Below are 21947 nucleotides of genomic sequence, written 5' to 3' on the forward strand. Positions count from 1 at the left end.
AACCTTTGAAACAGTGCTGTGGGTGTTGTGTAGGGCCAGTTTCCTCTGACCCTCTTGATTATCGCTTCAGGCATGGAATCTCAGCCTTGTAAGTGAGCTGGGACAAGGAAGCCAGGGTAGGGGTAACCTGCGGGGCCTGGTGTAGAGCCTCTGCCCTATGAATGAGGCCTGACCAAAGGTAGGGAGTCCCTCAATTCTTGGCTTTACTTGCCAGGAATTTCAACACATGAAATATGTGTTGGAGGTGATTTGCTGGCTGCTTGCCTTTCCCAACGAAATACTATATCCCTTGGTTGGGAGCTGGGGCCATTGTTAATGGCCACTCCCGCCTGGAGTGTGGCTTCTTTCAAGGTGAACAGGGGGATAAAGGGAATGAAGGGAGTGGGTTGTGGTTCATATACTAGACTTTAACTGGTATAACTGAGTCTTAGCAGATTTTCTTGAATAAATGTTCTTTATTTGCTGTATATCTTTTGGACGATATCCTGAGATTTCAGATTGTTTTCAGTATTATTATTTTTTATACCAATTATGGTGTTTCACTGGGGAATAGGTCCCTAGGACTTCTTATGCTGCAGTTCTAAAAGTGGATCTCCCTTTTACATTTACTTTTTCAGTAAAGTAGAATTTCTTTGTTATGATGGTGCTAGAAGACTGGCTATACTATGCAGTACTGATAAACTGTTTTTTTTAAATCAGGCTTTTTAAAGATAAATTTGTTTATTTACTTGAGAGAGAGAGAGAGAGAGAGAGGGAGGGAGTGAGTGAGAGCAGGAGAGGGGAGAAGGTCAGAGGGAGAAGCAGACTCCCCGTGGAGCTGGGAACCCGGTGTGGGACTTGATCCTGGGACTCCGGGTGCTGGGATCATGACCTGAGCTGAAGGCAGTGGCCCAACCAACTGAGCCACCTAGGCACCCTAAATCAGGCTTTTATTATGTTTTATTTATTAGATATCATAGTATCTAATTTTCCTTGCTCTATTAGTTTCTCCTATAAATGAACCTTGTTATAATGGTATTTTATTTTTTAAAGAACTGTTCTTCGGTGACATATTTTTCTGTTTATTACTCTGATTTTTAGGTTTAGCTTCAGCATCGACTGCTGACGCCACTACTTGTTAAAGCACCATGCTGTTTACTTCAATGTCAAACGCTTCTACTTCCGCTGCTGCTACTGGGCTCTCTTGTAAGTTACTGGTTGCAAAGAAAATACCCTTATTTCGCATCAGGCCACTTAACTCAATTTGCCAATATAAGCTATGGGTCTCTTGCATCTCATAAATTATCATTATGCTTGAACCCATCTGTAACTGCTGCTATCAATAGTAGCATTGCTTAAGAACCTAATTGTCATGGCTTTAGCTGTGAATTTTATGTTAACATGATTATTCCCGCTTAAAGTGATAATTTTAAGCATATAATTCATTAATGCTGTAATATTTTGAAACAACTTCTTGAAGCTAATGGGAGTAAGAAGAGTGGGAGTTTTGCCAAGTATGTCTGAAGGGAAGAAGTCTTATTATCTATGTGAGTAAGATAAAATAGGAATTAAATGTTGGAGCCTTGCTATCATGTATTCTTCTAGATAGACCAGGTTGTGGTCCTTACATTTTACCTCTCAGAAGCGATGGATGACAAAAGGACCAGTTTGGGGTTTTAATTAACACCGTGTGTTGCCTTGTGGCTTCTCTCCCTGAAGAGGAACATCTGGATGCCTTGAGCTGAGAAGTGGGATATTAATTATCTTGTAACCCCAACTTCCTTGCTATGTATCTTCCATTAGTACAATAACAGCAAATGTTGAGCAATTCTTTCTTACAGGTCCATATAACTGACTCTGCTTTTGAGATATCTTCACAGTGCCATGCCATTTATCATTAGGCTTTGTTATTGTAACCCTAGCTGTAATATGGTTCCCCCACAGGCCTATTAGAGCAAGGTTGTCACCATTCCTAGAAATAAAACTTGCCAGGAGTTGCTCATGCCTATTTCAAGATGAAAAATAGTGGTCTGTTGTCCCTGTCCTCTTGTGAAGTTGGAATAGGCAAACATTAGTTAGAATTGCTGGTTACCACTTGAATTGTATTTTCTACCAAATAGACTTCCAGTTTTGAGATGTGACTGGGATTCTGGAAGCCTTTTGATATATGTAAGTGATGTCCTTCTCCAATACAACAGATTTCGTGAATATGACCACGTCTGAGGTTGGAAGTTATAATTGTTTAATGCATTCCACTTTCAATCAGACTTGCCCTCTGACCTTTGATAGGCTTGTTTTCATTCCTGTCTTTGATGTCCTTGCTCACCAAATGAAAAGAAATCTTGACCATAGTATTTTTAAAATTAACTTTAATGAGGTATAACTTCCATATAAAATTAACTTATTTTAAGTGTATAATTCAGTGATTTTAATAGGCTGAATTGCATAACTACCACTCAAACTGTAGTCCAGTTTTAGAACATTTCTGTCCTCCAAATAAGATCTTTCAGCCCCAGACAGCTACTAATCTGTTTTCTGTCTCCATAGATTTGCCTTTTCTGGATATTTCTTATAAATGGATTGACTGTAGGCTTTTGGAGTTTAGCCAAAAGTTTCTAAAGGACTCTTCAGATGAAAGAGACTATATCTAAATTGCTCACTGTTTTTAAATTAAAGTGTAATAGGTAATATTATGTTATTCTCTGCAGTTGGTGCTCCAACAACTTCGACTGGAACATTTGGTGGCATAACTTGGGGATTTGGATTAAAAGTCCCTGGAACAGGTGGAGCAGCTCATACTGCTTCTAGTAAGATTTGAGAATTATTGGGGTGTGTGATGTGTTTGGATGCTCAGTGGAAATGCGTTGTATAACAAGCAGTAAGTTGTGTTCCATAGCTTTTAGGACTGTCTAAGTAAGTTGTGATCATTTCATCAGAGTATGCAAAAGGTACACCAGTAGTGATGACTGCCAAAGTATAGTGAGACATTTGATACCAATGATGCTGCTTCTTTGAGATGACCAAACTCAACACTGCTATCAAATTCTTTTCAACTTTTAAATTGAAGAAGTTTTAGTATTGATCATAGTGTTTACATTGATCCAATATGTTGGCATTGATAGTTCTTTTCCCCTAAAACATAATTTAAGTTTTGACCTGTATTAAAGTTGACCGTATTCTAAAGCTGATTACAGGAGTTCCCATCCTAAATTTGTTTCTGCCAGTTAGGAGCTACTTAAGTTGTAGGTTGAAGAGAACTTGGCTAGTTGTAGCCTTGTAGCTTATGGTGAGCTGGGTGGTTAGGGGTCAGTTGCTACTCAAACCTACCATATAAGTCATTCTCCATTCTGGGAAAGTCTTATTTGTTTTATTTTAAAAGTTTACAGAGGGCTGAATAAACCTTTCCTCAAACCTGGTATAAATTAAAAGTCACTCTTTTCTAATTTTAAAATAATTATTCCTAAACAGAGATGTCCACCATCTGTTTTTTTATTCTTTTGCATGAGTGATGCTTATCTGAGTTTCTGCTGTGTACTAGGCAGCTGGCCGACCTATGAGAGTTGTAAAGAGTGTGTCTTGAGAACTTTACAGGTTACCATATTTGCAAATACCATAACCCATAATTTTCCCTGTAAAATGCTGAACAAAACTGATTCTTTCAGCCATGGGTTGAGTCACTGAAGTATGAATTGGCAGGCTCTTTGGTGACTCTGCCATAACCCATCCCCTCCCCAGCTAGGTCTCAGATTCCTTCCTGCAAACTGGTACCTTTGCTACTAACCCATCCCTCCTGGCCATTCCATCCACCATTAATTGATATACCCATCTCCCTGTCAGACGTATCTCAACTTGACACCCTTAACCTGGAGTTGGTTTTTTCCCCCTAGTCACCTTTCCTTCTCCCCAAGCATATTTTCTTGCTCAGACTCTTCACCTCACAAGTCAACCTTGTAGGGCAGCTTTCAAGTGTCTGTGTCTGCAGATTTATTGTCAATTGGGATTATTCTCTGCCCTAAGTATAATCAGCAAGTTTTAAGAGAAGGTTGCTTGTTACCAGTCTTACATCTTTTGTGTGGAAAATGTTTGTTTGGATAGGAAAATTGGATAGTAGGATGTTTTAAAGGATGTTTTCACTATTTTATATAACAATCTTTAAGACCATCAGAATGAGATTTATTTAAATGCAAATGTGGTGTGCAGTTATTTTGTATTTTTTATAGAACTGTGCTTGCACGTAATGTAGAGTTGACTGTATTTAGTTTAGATCAAAGTCATAACGCAAAATCAAACTGGGATGGAATCTTTCATTCTCAAATCCATTGCTTTTTTGTTATTAATTGAAATACTTTTGTTATTTGAGTATTATCTTCTATGCCAGAGCTAGTTTACACCTTTTTAAAATACTGTAAAAAATAAAGAACAAAGATAAATACTGTTTAAAAAGGTTAAAATAATCATACCATTTTTTTATGACTCAAGATTCTTTTGTGTTTAGGTTGACAGGTATTTATTAATTTCCTGAAGGTATTATTCATCATCTTGTGGAGATGTTTTGGTAGTGATGGTAGTTGCTTGCTTTTTTTTTTTAATAAAAATCATGCACACATGTATATATACATATACGCTGTATCTAGAGTGAATGATTTGGTGTTTATCTTTCTAGCCTTTTTTTTTCCAAACACATACAAACATACACTGAATTTGTTTTACAAAAATGGGATCATTATAAATACACGCACATATAATCCTAGATTCTGCTATTTTCTTATATGTCATCTTTGCACATCTGTCCATGCTAGGAAATACAGATTACTTTAAAAAAAAAAAAGAAAAAGAAAAAGAAGAAAACAACCCTTGGGTGAAGAAAAGCTTTTAAAGAAGGACTCTTTCTTAGTTGTTTTTCTGTTTTCCATCTTGAATGTAGTAGTTACACAATTTTTGAATGAATTAATAAAGGAGGGGTCTCCATAGTGTGATTAAGTTTCAGTATTTCTGGAGGGTTTCTTTTCAGATAAGACTTTATTCTTGGATGAAGACTGATGACATAGAACTGTAAAGAATGCCACATGGAATCCAATCTATAATATTCCCAGTGTTTTGAGTGATTAAGTGACCTCAGGGATCCTTTGTGACTGGATATGCTCTTTCCCTGTGGTGTTCATTCCACCCTCACAAAGGCTAACTCAAAGAATTAGGGAATTTGGGTGCCTGGGTGGCTCAGTTGGTTGAGTGCCTTCAGCTCAGGTCATGATCCTGGAGTCCTGGGATTGAGTCCTGCATCAAGGTCCCTGCCTCAGTTGGGGGTCTGCTTACCCCTCTAACCTTCCCCCTCTCATGCTTATGCTCTCTCTCTCTCAAATAAATAAGTAAAATCTTACAAAAAAAAAAAAAAGAATCAGAGAATTCTTGTAAGGATTCTTGTGGCCAAAAGGGAAATGGAATCTTTTGGAAATGTAACACAGGTAATATCATCGCACTGAACTTTAAAGAAATGGAATTTAAGAGTTATTCTAAAGGAATAGGGACCTAAATCTATTAGATAAACATAATTCGGTTCTATTCCCATAGTCTTCTCTTTTGTAACTTCCCATTGGTTCCCTTACCTCTTTTTCTACCTTACTATTTTAGCTTATTCTTTTTTTTAAAGATCGTATTTATTTATTTGATAGAGAGAGAGGGAGAGTACGTGCGTGAGCAGGAGCATGAGGACAGGAGGGGCAGAGGGACAGGGAGAAGCAGACTCCCTGCTGAGCAGGAAACCTGATGCAGCCACTGGATCCCAGGACCCTGAAATCATGACCTGAGCTGAAGGCAGAAGGCACACACTTAACCAACTGAGCCACCCAGGTGCCCCTTAGCTTATTCTTCATTTTGACTTGCTCAGAAGCCTTAATTCTACTTCATATCCATTCTCTGTTGGTTCTTTCAACCCCCCTGCCTGTGGTTGGATTCTTTCTACACTTTGGGGAATATTTCCAAATTTCTGCTTACAGTCTGATTCTTACCATATTTCTGGAAATATTTCTGTATTTCTACCTATAGTCTGATTCTTTCCATAGTTCTAAATTTTTAAAAATGAGATTCTGATCTATTTTATCCCTGCTTGGCTAGAGCTTTCTGTGCCAGACTTGTATAGGCTGCCAGTAGTATGTGAGATGGATACCATGCTTTGGATACCCACCCTTGTCCCAATCAACTGTGAACCAGGAGCAAAGGACAGAATTCTTGGAATAAAGAAAGAGTATCTGGGCTTGATCCCTGAGCAGGAATGGAGAAGGCCAGTTTCCCTCAGTATAGGCTGTGCCTGTTTTGGCAGGCAGCATGATTTATGTATTTATCTCGTATGGCCATTAACCTGAAAATATTGCTAATTGGGAAAGCAAGGCTAATGTAAAACAAACAATTGTGTACATGTTATAATGTATTTTTATAACAAATTTCTTGTTACAGAAGCAGCATCTATTGATTACCAAGAACATTTGAAAACACAGAGAACCAAAAAGAAGAAAACATTTGCAGTCCCCACCAGCTGCAGTTTTCTGAGAATTACTCTTTAAGTGCTCAGTGTGTAGGAAAAACCAAAAGTGCTATGGAAGTTCAGAAAACCAAGGGATGATGATGGAGTAGAAGAGAAGTGGGTGACAAATATGAGGGAAGGAAGAATGTGAGTTAGGCCATGAAATATAGTGAGGATTTCATCTAGAGAGGGCTAGGTATTCTAGTAGGGGTACAATGGAAGAAGACATGTAAGAGAGAGGTCTGGGCTGTAGATGAAAATTTAAGAGACTTTCACCTATTAGTCTGGTGAAGATATATGCCTCGTATGGGCTATAACGTTGAGAAACAGGAACTCTCCCTTACTGATAGAATGTAAATTGGCAAAATCTTTTTGGTTGGGCAATATGGCAAGATATATTAAAATTTATAGCATGCTGATCCTTTGATCCAGCAATTTCATTTCTAGGAATTAATCACACAGGTACATTCATGTAAGTATGCAAAGACATAGATGTACAGAGAGTTTGTATAAGATTGCAATTATTCTTTCCTTGGAAGTTTAGTAGAATTTTTCAGTGAGGTCATCTAGGTCTGGAGGTTTTTTTTGGGGGGGAAGAGTTTTGAGGATTGATTCAGTTTCTTTAATGATTATAGGTCTGGTTAAGTTGTAAATTTTCTTTTTCAACACACATATCCAGAATTTTAAATTTTTAGCAGAAAGGTTAATCCGGATGTCCGGCCTGCTGTGTATCACTTCATGTTACAACGGTGTTGAGTGCTAATCCACACAACTTTGAGTTTAATTTCACATTAAAAAAATGTTTCTATAGCTTTTATCCTGAGTGATCAAGGACGAAATAAAATAAGTCTCTTCTTTCTTACTAATGTGCATTTTATTTTCCAGCTACAACATCAACGACAACCACCACCACTGTCACCACTACCACCACCACTACCACAACCACCAGTGGCTTTACCTTGAACCTAAGGTCACTGATGTCATCTGGGATTAACAACATTTTTCCAGTTGGCATTAATTCGCTACCGTTTACTTCGACTGTTAAGTAAGGCTGTTTCTTTGAAAATTTATGTGAATTTCATTTTATTTATCATGTACAAGGTATAATTTTCTTGTATAGCTGTAGAATAGCGTTGAAATTTGGGTAAATGACTCAGTCGAAGGCGCAGATAAAGGATTTCTGTAGCTTAGGAAGTGGAATGATTAATAGTGCACCTTTGTTTTATTACCATTATAATATGATTATTACTAATAATAGCTAACATTTACTGTGCAATTACTGTATGTTTAGCTAAGTGACAGTGCTTTACAAACATCATATCATTTAATCCTCACAATAACTCTATGAAGTTGGTGCTTTTTTTGTTCCCGCTTTATAGATGAGAAAACTGGAGCACGTAGGAATTTTATACTCTGTCCCTGGTAAAGGTTGAGCCCAGATTAAAATTCAGGCAGTTGAATTTATGTCATGTTCTTCTCTAATTGTTTGGGTTTTTTAATTAATTTTTAAATTTTGAGACCATTGTAGATTCACACGTGCTTCTAAGAAATGATACAAAAAATTCTGTGTGTCCCTTACCTAGTATCCCCCAATAATAACATCTTGCAATGCTGTTGGTACAAGTGATACCATCAAGATATAGAACAATTCCATCAGCTCAAGGATCCTTCCTGTTGCCCTCTTATAGCCACACTCACTACCATCCCCTCCTTTGCCTGACCCTGGGCAGGAATGAATCTATTCTCCATTTCTATAATCTTGACATTTAAAAATGTTACACAAATAAGTTCTAAATTACGTGATCTTTGGGCATTTTTTTTTCCTAGTCATACTTCCTTGAGTTTGTCATGTGCATCAATAGTTTGTTCTTTTTTATTTCTGAGTAGTAGTCCATGGTATTGTAGATGTATTACATAGTTAACTCGTTGATGGACTTGTTGATGGACTTCTAGGTTGTTTCCAGTTTCTGGCTGTTATGAATAAAGCTGCTGAGAACATTTGTGTTCAGGTTTTTTTTTTTTTTTTTTAATGAGTGTAAGTCTCATTTCTCTGGGATAAATGCCCAGAGTGCAGTTACTGGGTGGTATAGTTGTTGCATGTTTATTTTTTTTTAAGATAATGCCAAATTCTTTTCCAGAGTGACTATGCCATTTTACACACTTGACAGCAATGTATGAGGGATCCAGCTTGTCCACAGTCTTACCAGGATCTGGTGTTGTCACTATTTTCATTTTAGCCCTTCAAATATATGTGAAATGTTATCTCATTGTGATTTTAATTTGCATTTCCCTGATGATGAATGATGTTGGACATCTTTTCATGTGTTTATCTGCCACCAGCGTATCCTCTTTGGTGACATGTCTGTTCATGTCGTGTCTTTTGTCTGTTTTCTACTTGAATTTCTTTTTTTTAATTTCAAGTATTGAGAGTTATATATACTAGGTTCAGTCTTGTCAGATATGTGGTTTATAAATATTTTCTCTAAATTTGTAACTTGTCTTTTTAACAGGGTACTTTGCCAAACAAAAACTTTTAATTGATGAGGTCTAGTTTATCAGCTTTTCCTTTAATTGACCATGTTTTAATGTCAAGTTTAGGAGCTCTTTGTCTAACTCTAGATACCAAAGATTCTCTTATTTTTTTTCTAAAAATTTTACAGTTTTATATTTTGCAGTTAATTTTTGTATGAAGTATGAGTTTTAGAGTAAGTTTCATTTTTTTTTTTTTTTGGTTTAGGGTGTCCAGTTTTTCTAGCATCATTTGTTGAAAGACAGTCTTCAACTTCTTCCATTGAATTACTTGTATACCTTTGTCAAAAATCAGTTGGACATATTTGTGTCAAATGTTTATTCTGTCTCAGTTGATACAATATTTTAGGATTTTTCCTCTTTAGCTTAATGATATGGTGAATTACACTGATTGATTTTCAAATGTTGAGCCAGCCTTACATACGTAGGATAAATTTGACTTGGTTATGGCATACAATTTTTTTGAATACATTTTTGGATTAGTTCGATAGTATTTTGCTTACTACATTTTTAAGTTCATGAGAGATATTAGCCCATAGCTTTGTTTTCTTTAATTTTTTATTCTGTCTTTGCTTTTGGTATGTGGATAATTCTAGCCTTATAAAATGATCTGGGAAGTATCCTCTTCTGTTTTATAGAAGGAATTATATAAAATTGTATAAAAATTGTATTTGTTAAATGTATGCAGAATTCTCCAGTGAAACCTCTAGGCCTGGATATTTCTTTTTTGGGAGGTTTTAAGTTACAAATCAATTTCTTTAATGGTTCTAGGACTATTCAGTTTATCTGTTTCATCTTTGGTAAATTTTACTAGTGTGTGGTATTCAAGGAATTGGTTTAGTTTTCTAAGTTGTTGAATTTATGACTATAAAGTTGTTGGTGGTATTTGCTTTTTGTGCTTTTAATAGCTGTTTCATTTCTTCTGTTGGTGTTCTGTACCTTTCTTTTATCAATTTTATTCATCCTTTCCCAAAGAAGTAGCTTTTATTTCACTGATTATTCTCTATTGTTTTCATTTTCAATTGCATTGATATCTACTATTTATTATTTCTTTCCTTCTGATTGTGTTGGCTTCATACTGCTCTTTTCCTAGTTTCTTGAGGCATGAACTTAGATTACTGATTTGAGACTTTTCCCTTTTCCTAATGTGAATGTTCAATGCTATAAATATCCTCACCATTGCATTAGCTCTGTACCACATATCCTTTTAAAAAAAAAAAGATTTTATTTATTTGAGAGAGAGCGAGGGAGCAAGCGGGAGTGCATGTGAGTAGGGGGAGGGGCAGAGGGGGAGAGACAAGGGTTTTGATCCCTGGACCCTGAAATCATGAACTGAGCTGAAGTCAGATGCTTAACCAGCTGAGCCACCTCAGTGCCCCTGTGTACCACATGTTCTATTATGTTTTATTTTCTTTTTCATTCAGTTCTACTTTTCAAATTACTTTGTGAATTCCTCTTTGACCTATAGATTATTTAGAAGCATGTTGTTTAATTCCCAAGTACTTGGAGATTTTCTTGTTTTCTTTCAATATTGATTTCTAGTTTGATTCTTTTATAGTTGGAGAACATGCTCTGTATGACTTGAGTCTGTTTGTATTTCTTCAGGTTCATTTTATGATGAAGATAAGAGTCTTTCTTGGTGGCTGTTCCACAGGCCCCTGAAAGTTGTGTTTTCTGTATTGGGTGGAGTTTTCTATATATGATGATGAGTTCCTACTTCATTGTATTTTCAGATCTGTATCCTTGCAGCTTTTCTCTCTATTGCTTCTTTCAGTTGTGGAGAGTGGCAATTTGAAGTCCCCAACTAGAATTGTGGAATGCTCTGTTTCTCCCTTTAGCTCTAACAGTTTTGCTTTTTGTATTTTGAGGTTTTGCTGTTTGGTTGCCTACATGTTTAGGATTGTTGGCCTTTCCTGGTGATTTGATTCCTTTATCATTATCCAGTGTCCCTCTTTGGTAATTTTCTTTGCTCTAAAATTTACTTTATCTGATATTAATATAGCCATCTCTTTTAAAAAATTAATCTTACTTGTATGTCTTTTTCTATCACTTTACTTTCAACCCATTTGTGTCTTTGTATTTGAAGTGAGTTTTTTGTAGATAGCATATGGATGGATCATAATTTTTATCCAGTTTCTGCCTTTTAATTGATATATTTGGCATTTACATGTAAGCTAATTATTGATATGTGAGGGCTCAAATCTGCCATTTTATTATTTGTCTTTTGTTTGTTACTTCTGTTTTTGTTTTTCTTTGGTTTTTTTAATTTCCCTGTTGGGATACTCAAACATTTTTTAGGGTTCCATTTTGTTCTATTTTTTTTTAAAGATTTTATTTATTTATTTGACAGACAGAGATCACAGTAGGCGGAGAGGCAGGCAGAGAGAGAGAGAGCAGGAAGCAGGCTCCCCGCTGAGCAGAGAGCCTGATGCGGGGCTCGATCCCAGGACCCTGGGATCATGACCTGAGCCGAAGGCAGAGGCTTTAACCCACTGAGCCACCCAGGTGCCCCCATTTTGTTCTATTTTTATAGTGTTTCTGAGCATATTGCTTTATATAATTTTCTTACTAGTTGCTCTAGGTATTACAGTATACATATGTAACTTCTAATAGTCTGTTCATGTTGACATTTTATCACTTTGGTAATTCCATTTAGCACCCTTAACTCTTCTTACCTTTTAATTGTCTCCAGTATTTACTCTGTGTACATTGAACACCACGTTATGTGCTGTTATACTTTTTGCTTTAGCCATCAAATATGACTTAAAAATTCATGAGAAGTTGGATAGTCTATTATACTTACCCTTTTTGCTCATTTTGACTTCTTTCCTTTAAGAAGTTCCAAGCCTTCTTCTGTTTTCATTTTTATTTTCTTTTTTTTTTTTTTAAAGATTTTATTTATTTATTTGTTAGAGAGAGAGAGGGAGCGAGCATGAGCACAGGCAGACAGAGTGGTAGGCAGAGGCAGAGGGAGAAGCAGGCTCCCCGCTGAGCAAGGAGCCCGATGTGGGACTCGATCCCAGGACCCTGGGATCATGACCTGAGCCGAAGGCAGCCGCTTAAACAACTGAGCCACCCAGGCGTCCCTCATTTTTATTTTCTGATTAGCCAATTTTCAAGGGTACATTTGCCAACAACAAAAATCTTGCAAGGGAATATATTTATTTTCCTTTCACTTCTGAAGGACATTTTCACCAGATAGAGAAGTTGTGGTCAACAGGTTTTTTTTTTTTCTTTCAGTACTTGAAAACTGTTGTGACACTTCCTTTTAGCTTCCATGGTTTAAGATGAGAAATCTGCTGTCATTCGAATTGGTAGTACCTTTTAAGTAATGTGTTGTTTCTCTCTGGCTACCTTCAAGATTTTTTTTTCTTTCTTTATCCTCAGTTTCCAGAAATTTAAGTATTATGTGTCTTAGTGCAGATTTCTTTGAGTTATTCTGTTTGGGGTTTGCCCAGCATCTTGAATTTGTAGATTTATGTCGTTTGCCAAATTTGGGAAGTTATCACCTTTATTTTTCAGAATACTTCTTCAATCCCATTTTCTCTTTTCCTCCTAATCTGTCATCCTCCAATGGTACAAATGTTATCTCTTCTGTTATTGTCCTCTAGGTTCTTTTGATTTTTTTTTCATTTTTGTGTCTTTTTTCTCTTTGCTGTTCTGTAAATTTTATTGATATACTCTCAAGTTCACTGATTCTGTCCTTTGTCATTTTCACTCTTGTATCAGACCCTCTAAGCGAGCTTTTTAGTTTCCAGTTCTATAATATAATTATAATATAATTTCCATTTGATTGTTTTTCATAACTGGAGTTTCTTTGCTGACATTTTCTAGTTTTCATTTGTTTCTAGAAAATTCCTAATTGCTTGTTGGAACATTTTTTTGATGGTTGCTTTGAAATTCTTTTAGAGAATTCCAGTATCTGATGCTTCTCAGTGTCAGTGCCTTTGGCTTATCTTTTCTCTTTTGAGTTGTGATTTTCCTGGTTCTTGATAAGACAGATAATTTTAAGTTGTATCCTAGACATTTATGTCTATTATGTTAAGGGAGTCTGGGTCCAACTTTAATTTTTTCAAATCAAGTAATCCTTTCATTGGGGTATAGTACAAGGGTTGGGCGTGTTTGCATCTTCAGCTTCCTACTAGACCCTGCCCATACCACCCCAGGACAAGTGGAGTACTGACTCATACTGCCTCAATGCAGATGCGTGGTATGAAAGTTCAGCTACCTCCTCAGCCCGACTGACTCATTCCCCATGAAAGTGGGGCAGCGGGTCACACCACTTCATTGCCTCAAGTGGGGATGTAAGCTCAGCCCTCAGCTGGGTCCCTGGGACCCCCGAACAAGAGGAAGTGGGGGACTAACTCATACTGCTTAGTTGGGGACTAACTCATACTGCTTAGTTGCTGCAGAGCAGAGGCAGAATTTCAACTTCCTTTTGGGCACCACTGGTGGAAAAGGAGTGAGGAAGCAGGATATCAACTATTCTGCATCTTATCACTTCATTCAGCCTCTTGATGCTGGTTTGGTATGGAAGCTTAGCTCCCCACTAGGCCTCACGGACACAGGCTCTGGGGAGAAGGAGGTTGGGGTACTGACTAACCCTGCTTTGCCCTGCCTCATTCAGGTTGATTTCTCCAGCAGGTGTGGAGGTTAAGCTCCTCACTGAGCCTTGCTGACACCAGGGGTGGTGGGAAGTAGAGTCCTTACTAGCTCCAGCTTGCATTGCTTTGTTCTGTCTCAGTGATGCCAGGTGGGTATAGTGGTTAAGCTCCCCATTGGGTCCCACTGGCACTGGAGACAAGTGGTGAAGCCTAATGGTAACTAATCCTTTCCCTTATTAAGTCTTGTTGCCATTGGGTGGGTATTTAGATTCAGCTTGTCACTGGCCTTTGCTGACAGAACCCTGTTAGAGGAAATAGAACACTACCTGCCTCTCCTGAGCAGAGAATTGGTGATTACCTCTCTGCTTAGCCCTGCTGACACTGCCCCAGGAAAGGAATCAGAGCATTGCCTGGTTCTGCCAGTCACAGGCTGGAATTTCAGCTACCTGCTTAGTTTATTTGATACCACCTGGCAGGGGAATCAGAGTTCTGCTTGGTTCTGCCCAGTGGAGGATGGACGATCAGCTGCCTACTTTGTTTTGTGAATGCTACTTAGATTTGGAATGGATAATTTTCACTAAGAGCTATGGGGAGAGGGAGTCCTATCTCTGGCCACATGCACCCAGGATGAAACTTGCATCATGCTGAGCTGAGGGCAAGGGAAGGGAGCAGGTGTGGCACAGAATTTAGCTGTTCTTACTGAAATGTGGTAGATTTCTTAATAGATTTTTTAAATTTGCTGTATTCCTTTAGGATAATTTCCAAAGATTTTAAAATGGTTGTTTTAAAAATAATCTTGACTACCTATGCTGGTTCTGTTGGGAAGCAGGTCTGGAAAATTCATGTGATAATTTCTTCTCTAAGTCCTCCGGTGTTATTCATTTAAAAAATATGGTTATACTTTTAAAAATGTGATCATATGGTCTTACTGTATCCTTTTTTAGTTCAATTGTAACTCCCGTGATGACTTACGGTCAGCTGGATGGTCTGATAAACAAATGGAACCTTGATTTAGAGGATCAAGAGAAGTACTTTCTTCACCAGGCCACTCAGGTCAATGCTTGGGATCGTACCTTGATTGAGAATGGTGAGAAGGTAAGAAGATAGTCTCATTAATCTACCTGTATTGTACAAGTATTTTCAAAGTCTCAGTAGTCTGCCTGCATTGTGTAAGAGCACAGACCTGTTTTGTGGTTAATTTTCTATCTCAATATTGGTGATCAACTGAAAAATATTTTCCTTATGTAATGAGTGTCCTGAATTAGGAAATTGTTTATATTTGAAGTGTATATGAGAAAATTAGTATTGCCTTAAAATTATAACATAAATTCAAATATTTACATTATCATATTCTTGTGTTCCTTTATAGATTACTACTTTACATGGAGAAGTGGAAAAAGTGAAACTGGATCAGCAGAGGTAGAACCTTAGACTCCCTAGGTTGAAAGATTAAATATCTGTTTCTTTGTCCATTCTTTTTTCCTTGTTGTAGTTTTTGACATTTATTATGACACTCCAAGTTCCTTTCATCAGCCCTTCCACTGACTTGTTTTTCCAGGCTGGAACAAGAATTGGATTTTATCCTGTCACAGCAGAAGGAACTGGAAGATCTCTTGACCCCTTTAGAGGAGTTTGTGAAGGACCACAGTGGGGTTCCTTATCTGCAGCTAGCAGATGAGGATCATGGGAAGACGTAAGTAACTGAATAAAGATCAGGGAATGGGGCAAGACTTAGCTACTTAAAAAAAAGGAAAAAATAGAATTGAAGGGCAGGGAATAAAAATTGGTAGAAAAGGACAAGTTCTTATAGTTGCCATTTATCAACCTACTTGGCTGTTTTCCATTTATCTTTTCGGGATGCCTGAAAATGAAGTAATCATTCTGGCAGTTTTGTTTTATAGCATTTTTTATACTTACTAATCTCAAGCTTATACATGACCACTGTAAAGTTTTTATATTTGTCAAGTTTGTTCTTAAATTAGAAATACAAGTTTTATGTGTGTGGTATCATAGTACCATGGGATATTTATGGTGTCCTGTTTATATTGACTCTTTTAAACCTAATGTTCATGCAATTGCTTCAGTGATAAATCACTGGCTATTTTAAAGGCAATTTGTTAATCTGGGGGCAGACTGCATAGCTTTCAAAAATTGAATGATTTTGTCAGTATCTTGGGCTGAATCTGTGTGTGTGTGTGCGTGCATATGTGATTCAGTCTTTTTGTTTATAATATTACCAAGCAAGTGTCCTCACAGTAAATTCATCTCTCTGGAACTGAAATTTGGTAATCAGGCCAAATAATGAAGTGTTGTCTAAATGTGCTACATAAACCAGACTGAGACCAAATGAGACTCCCTTTGGTAATGGACTATTAGTGAGTTAAGACTGAGCTTATTTTCTAAAAGCTTGCAAATTAACTTTTTTGTAGGTGCATGAAATATGGCAAATACAGCTAATCTGTATGGGCCCTAGTTCTTTTTTTAAAATTAACATATAATGTATTAGTAGCCCCAGAGGTACAGGTCTGTGAATTGTCAGGTTTACACACTTCATAGCACTCACCATAGCACATACCCTCCCCAATGTCTATGATCCCACCACTCTCTCCTCTCTCCCTACCCTGCTCTCCCCCCGGCAACCCTCAGTTTGTTTTGTGAGATTAAGAGTCTCTTATGGTTTGTCTCCCTCCCGATCTCATCTTGTTGCATTTTTTTCCTTCCCTGTCCCCCAAGCCCCCTACTTTGCCTCTCAAATTCCTCATATCAGGGAGATCATATAATTGTCTTTCTCTGATTGACTTATTTTGCTCAGCATAATACCCTCTAGTTCCATCCACATCATTGCAAATGGCAAGATTTCATTTCTTTTGATGGCTGCATAGTATTCCATTGTATATGTATACCACACCTCCTTTATCCTGGACCCTAGTTCTGTTTCTGCTTTTGTATTTCAGCCTTTGTGAATCTTTTTTTTTTCTCTGCATTGGTTTCTATGCATTCTATCATTTTTTGAAGCCTAGAGAGTTACATTCTTGGACATGAGTACTTAACTGTAATTTGAAGGAATAATAGAAACATAGTTCTTTTCAGTTATTTTTATATAGTCAGATTTATATTGTGATGGAATCTTTAGTAGGATATTCAGCAATCAAGGAAACCAATTACCTTTAAATACTCTGGGACAGAAAGGCAATAAATAGTTAACAATAAATCTCATTGAATTCTTTAATCTTTATAGATATTAAAGTTGAAAAACTCTGATCACTTTAATTCATAAAGATTTTATTGACTAGGTTAAGTGTGTTATGTATGTGTCTAAATATTTTGCGTGGAAATCTAGTTTGGAATTTAGCCAACTAATATTTGCTGTGTACTTAGAAGATTTATCTACCTTTGATTATTGTTAATCTCATTTCTCAAAATATCTTTTGTTGGATGATGGAGTATATTTATGTAAGGTTTTACTTTGAAAATTTATTTAAAATCATTGAAGACATCTCAGCACTTATTGAATACACCTAAACACCAAATAACTTACTATGTATCTAAATGTCTTACGAGTTCATTTTAAGAGCTAAAAAGAGCTTTGTTGCTTGGGAGGTCCCTGGAACATTATCCAGAAGGTAAATAGGTGACTATAAAAATGCCGAGTTGGTTAAAAGCCTTCACCTATGGAGTCTTTTTAGAATATGGTAATAATAAGGTCATGAATGCTGCCTACATAAAAATGTGCCATTTGTCATAACTGAGACCTACTTAGAAGGCAGGGGGAATTGGTGCAAATCCAGCTGGCAGTATCATCTTCGTATGTCAGTAACAAGACATAATGGAGAAAGCATTTCTTGTTAATCTCTTTATTTTACCTGCTTTTTCAGTTACAAATTAGCAGAAAATATAGATGCTCAGCTGAAACGAATGGCCCAAGATCTCAAGGATATTGTTGAGCACCTGAATAGAGTTGGAAGTCCTGCTGACACTACTGACCCGGTGTGTGAACTACTTTATCTATTTAGACAGCCAAGATTTAGTATGAAATTAGCATTCTGTGAGTTCCTTTAGCTGGTCATCTTCTCCTGTCCTCCTGTGCTCCTTACCTGCTTGTATAGATATGAACTTGGGGTATAGTTAAGTGGGGCAAGAAATATTTAGGAGCAGAATAGGTTATGAGATTTTTTTTTAAGGTTTTATTTATTTATTTAATTGACAGGGAGAGAGACAGCAAGAAAGGGAACACAAGCAGGGGGAGTTGGGAGAGGGAGAAGCAGGCTTCCTGCTGAGCAGGAAGCCCCATGAGGGGCTTGATTCCAGGACCCAGGGATCATAACCTGAGCCCAGGGCAGATGCCCAACAACTGAGCCACGTAGGCACCCTAAGGTTATGAATTTTTGTGATTATTCCCAGGAGGGTAAAAAAAAGGACTTTCCTCCCTAAATTTTCAGGGGTTTCTCCCTGTTCTTCACAAAGCTAAATATGTCCCTGTATTTATTTTTCTGTTCCCTTACTCATTGGTTAATTCATTCCTCCTTTTACATATTTTTCTGTGTATTCATATAATTGTGAGTATATGTGTTTGGGTTTATTAGGTATATCCAGGCAGGCCTGAACTTATGACTGGGTTATGTCTTAAATGTTTGATAAGTCAACTACTTGAGTCTTAAAATACATTTTTTCATAGAGACTTTGTTAGATGTGGTTATTAGGTTTCCACCTGCCTCATAGGATCTACCTACCTCATAATGTAAGTTTATTTTAGCATGGGAAAATAAAGCTGAGGCTCCAATTAGAGCTGAGATGTTTTGAATTACTTTGGCCATAAGAAAGGTTTGGTACTTTTCCCCTTTATCTATGGCCTAATTAAAGAGCTTATTTCCTCTACCTTTCCAAGTTGTCTTAGCAACTAAATGGGAGTTCTTCTTTTCCCCTCTCTCACTCCATGGGAGTAGTGGTAAGAGGATTCTTCCCATTGTAGGAACTGCCATTGTACATTCTGTCTGTTGAGTATAATTCGGAATGGGACCAAGATCTGGGTTGGTGAGGACAAAGGATATATATTGTGATTATTCTTTAGTAAGCTCTTTGTCCAGTCATACAGACGGTTCTTTATCTATTTACACATTACTAGCTTTTTTAATTATAAAGAGACAGCATGGTATAGTTGAAAAAGCATTAGAATTTTATTTAAGTCACTTAATCTCTCTGAATCTTAGCTCCTTCTTTTGCAAAATGTCAAGGGTCGACTTAAATGATCTTGAAGTCCCCTCTACCTATGAAAATTATGCCATTCTCTACTTTGGGTGAATCTAAAATTGAACAAAGATAAATATAAATTAGTCTGGGATTATCCATGCTACCATCTTCTTGTGTTCATATAGATGATCAAAGAGTTGACAGATTATAAGTTTTCTTTTTATGAAATATTAGCTCACCATTGTGATTATAAAGTCCACAGTTACTTTATAAAACAATTTTTATGTGTAATAAATACATGCAGATTTAGGCATGAGGCAGAGGTGATGTCTGGTCTCTCTGTGTTGAAGTAAAATAAGTTTCTGAACAGAGTAAGTGAAAAGGGACTATAATCCTATCCATTTCCTTTTTCTCTACTTAGCCTTGGATTGTTTTATTTTATTTTGGTAGTGGGGAGTAAATGGTGTGAGTCTTTTGTTTTTGTTTTTCTGTCACAAGGGTGATTGAGATGTTTAAGATGAATGAATTAAAGATAATTGCTGCTCCATAGCAGGACAAAAGAAGCAAGAGATCAGCAACAATTCATCTCTTTTCTCAGATAGCATAAATGATTGGGTGAGAAGCAGAGAAAATATTTGCTGAACAATAATATTCTTGAAGATAATTTATTGTAACCAGATCAACAAAGCTTCCTTACTATAGGCCATACACCAGGGTAGAAAAATAGCCACAGTGTTTAATAGTATTCACAATGATGGGATTTACCTGTTTATTTTTACTATTTGTATGTGGGGTGGGGTGGAGGGAGAGGGTATGGGGGAGGGGGTAGAGGGGAGGAGGTACGGAGGAGATGGGAGAGACCACCTGACACCTAAAATTTTTATTAAGCAGATCCATATTATGGTATATGGTCTTCAGTTACATTTTCTTACAAAAACTCATTGTTCCTACTACAAGTTGTATTTCTATTTGTTATGTTAAAATGCATTAAATTTCTGTTTTCATTACATACTATTCTTTTAAGTGTAGTAACATTTTCATTTCCTCCTACTTTTATTTTAAAAAATTTTGAATGTCTAGTGTGTCTCATTACAAAGTTATTACATATACTTACTCAATGTATAGAAATCTGTGAAGAAAATTAAATCATCTCTATTACCAGTACCCTGCTAATATATTAGTATATTTTTTCCAAGTCTTTTTGCTTTGCTGGTAAAAATTCTCCTTTTGTTTTAAATAGCATTGGAAGCATACATATATACAGTTTTGTATTCTGTTTTCATTTCATATTCTTTCACATTTTCCTAAAATTTTAAGCATTCTTTGAAAACTTTGGAAATCTTTGAAAATATTAATGACTCTGTAATATTTCATTAGAGGTGACTTTACCATAATATATTGAATTACTTTTTTAAATTGGTGGAAAGATCGTTTCCAGTACTTCGCCATTATACAGTTGATCTCTATGACCACTATGTTTAGATTTGATTATTTCCTCTGAATAGATACCTAGAAATAGAATATATTGAGTTAAAAGGTATGAATATTTTGAGACTGTTGATATATATTGTAAAAATTTACATTTTGAAGGGCTGGGTCAATTTTTATTACTATAGGCTGTATAGGCATCCACCTATTTTCTCCACACAGTTGACAACTGAGTATTACCATTTATTAAAAATTGCTGACTTGGAAATCTTGCTATTTGCAAGAATATGGTTGGAACTTGAGGGCATTTTGCTAAGTGAAATAAGTGAGACAGAGAAAGACAAATACCATATGATCTCACTTATGTGTGGAATTTAAAAACGCCAGCACCAAAAATACAAGCTTGTAAATACAGAGAACAGATTGGTGGTTGCCTGAGGCAGGGGTTGGGTAATGGGTGAAATGGGTGCAGGTGGTCAAAAGGAACAAATTTCCAGGTATAAAATAAGGTATGGGGATGTAATGTACAACATGATGACTACTGTTAACAATACTGTATTGCATATTTGAAAATTGCCAAGCGATTAGATCTTTAAATGTTATTATCACAAGAAAAAAAATGTTTTTAACTACATACGGTGATGGATGTTGTTAACAAGACATATCGTGGTGATCATTTTGCAATATATACAAATAGCAAACCATTGTGTTAAATGCCTGAAACTAATAGAATGTTATTTGTTAATTATACCTCAACAAAATTTGCTGATTTGGTTGAAAAAGTAATGTTTTAAATTTTATATGAATTTCTTGTCTTGTGAAATGTCTTTTAATATTTGTTTTTAGTTATTTTTATACTGTGGTAGTCAGTGTCTTATTGAATTATAGGAATCAAATTCTTAACAGTTACAAAATAGTTAGATTGAAGTAATATAAAGATGTAATGAACATTATGAATATGAAATAGCAGAAAAAGCCATTAATATTTTCTATATCCTCAGTCCATTTCTTACCAAAAGAAATGAAAAGTCACTTCCTAATTTCAATTTTTTTAATGTTTGTTTTGTTTATCATATCAGAATTATCATAATCTAAAAATTTTGTGTGTGTGTTTAGCTCCAGCAGATCTGCAAGATCCTGAATGCTCATATGAACTCTCTACAGTGGATTAATCAGAATTCAGGTGGGAGTTTATTTGTATGTGAACCTGTTACTGCAGTTAGAAATTGTGATGCAAGGGGCACCTGCGTGGCTCAGTGGGTTAGGCCTCTGCATTCGGCTCCAGTCATGATCTCAGGGATCGAGCCCCGCATCGGGCTCTCTGCTCAGTGGAGAGCCCGCTTCTCCCTCTCTCTCTGCCTGCCTCTCAACCTACTTGTGATCTCTCTCTGTGTCAAATAAATAAACAAAATCTTTAAAAAAAAAAAAGAAGATGTGACGTAAGTCAGGTTTTGTGCACCGTGACCATGCTCAAATGAGAGCTTGGTTATAGGGGTATTCCTTAACTTACAGTATGTATACATTAATCCTGAAGAACTATAATTGTTTGTTTTTATAAAATGGAACATGGTAAGAATAAACTAGAAACTAATGAAAACAGGGGCTGTATAGGAATGAGGTGGAGGAGATAGGGACAGAAGCAGGACTTCCCTATGTTTATATCTTAGTATAGTTTTGACTTTCTGGCCCACATAAAAGTTTAA

At 36.5% G+C, this 21947-nt stretch overlaps 1 protein-coding gene across 6 annotated transcripts in view; it reads left to right on the top strand.

Moving 5' to 3' along the window:
• NUP62CL (nucleoporin 62 C-terminal like) overlaps positions 1-21947 on the top strand; it is a 94857-nt gene that overhangs the window by 50209 nt on the left and 22701 nt on the right. For 4 of the 6 annotated variants that reach the window (XM_047716730.1, XM_047716729.1, XM_047716732.1 and 1 more), the window contains 8 exons: positions 1081-1185; positions 2688-2786; positions 7382-7541; positions 14574-14724; positions 14999-15048; positions 15188-15322; positions 17505-17616; positions 21361-21427. In XM_047716730.1, coding sequence (XP_047572686.1) covers positions 1128-1185; positions 2688-2786; positions 7382-7541; positions 14574-14724; positions 14999-15048; positions 15188-15322; positions 17505-17616; positions 21361-21427 — 832 coding nt within the window. In that variant the 5' untranslated portion in view covers positions 1081-1127. The remainder of the gene's footprint in view (positions 1-1080; positions 1186-2687; positions 2787-7381; positions 7542-14573; positions 14725-14998; positions 15049-15187; positions 15323-17504; positions 17617-21360; positions 21428-21947) is intronic. The other 2 variants (XM_047716733.1, XM_047716734.1) reach the window with 2 other exon arrangements.

The sequence above is a fragment of the Lutra lutra genome, chromosome X (assembly GCF_902655055.1).
Source record: "Lutra lutra chromosome X, mLutLut1.2, whole genome shotgun sequence".
Classification (NCBI taxonomy): Eukaryota; Metazoa; Chordata; class Mammalia; order Carnivora; family Mustelidae; genus Lutra; species Lutra lutra.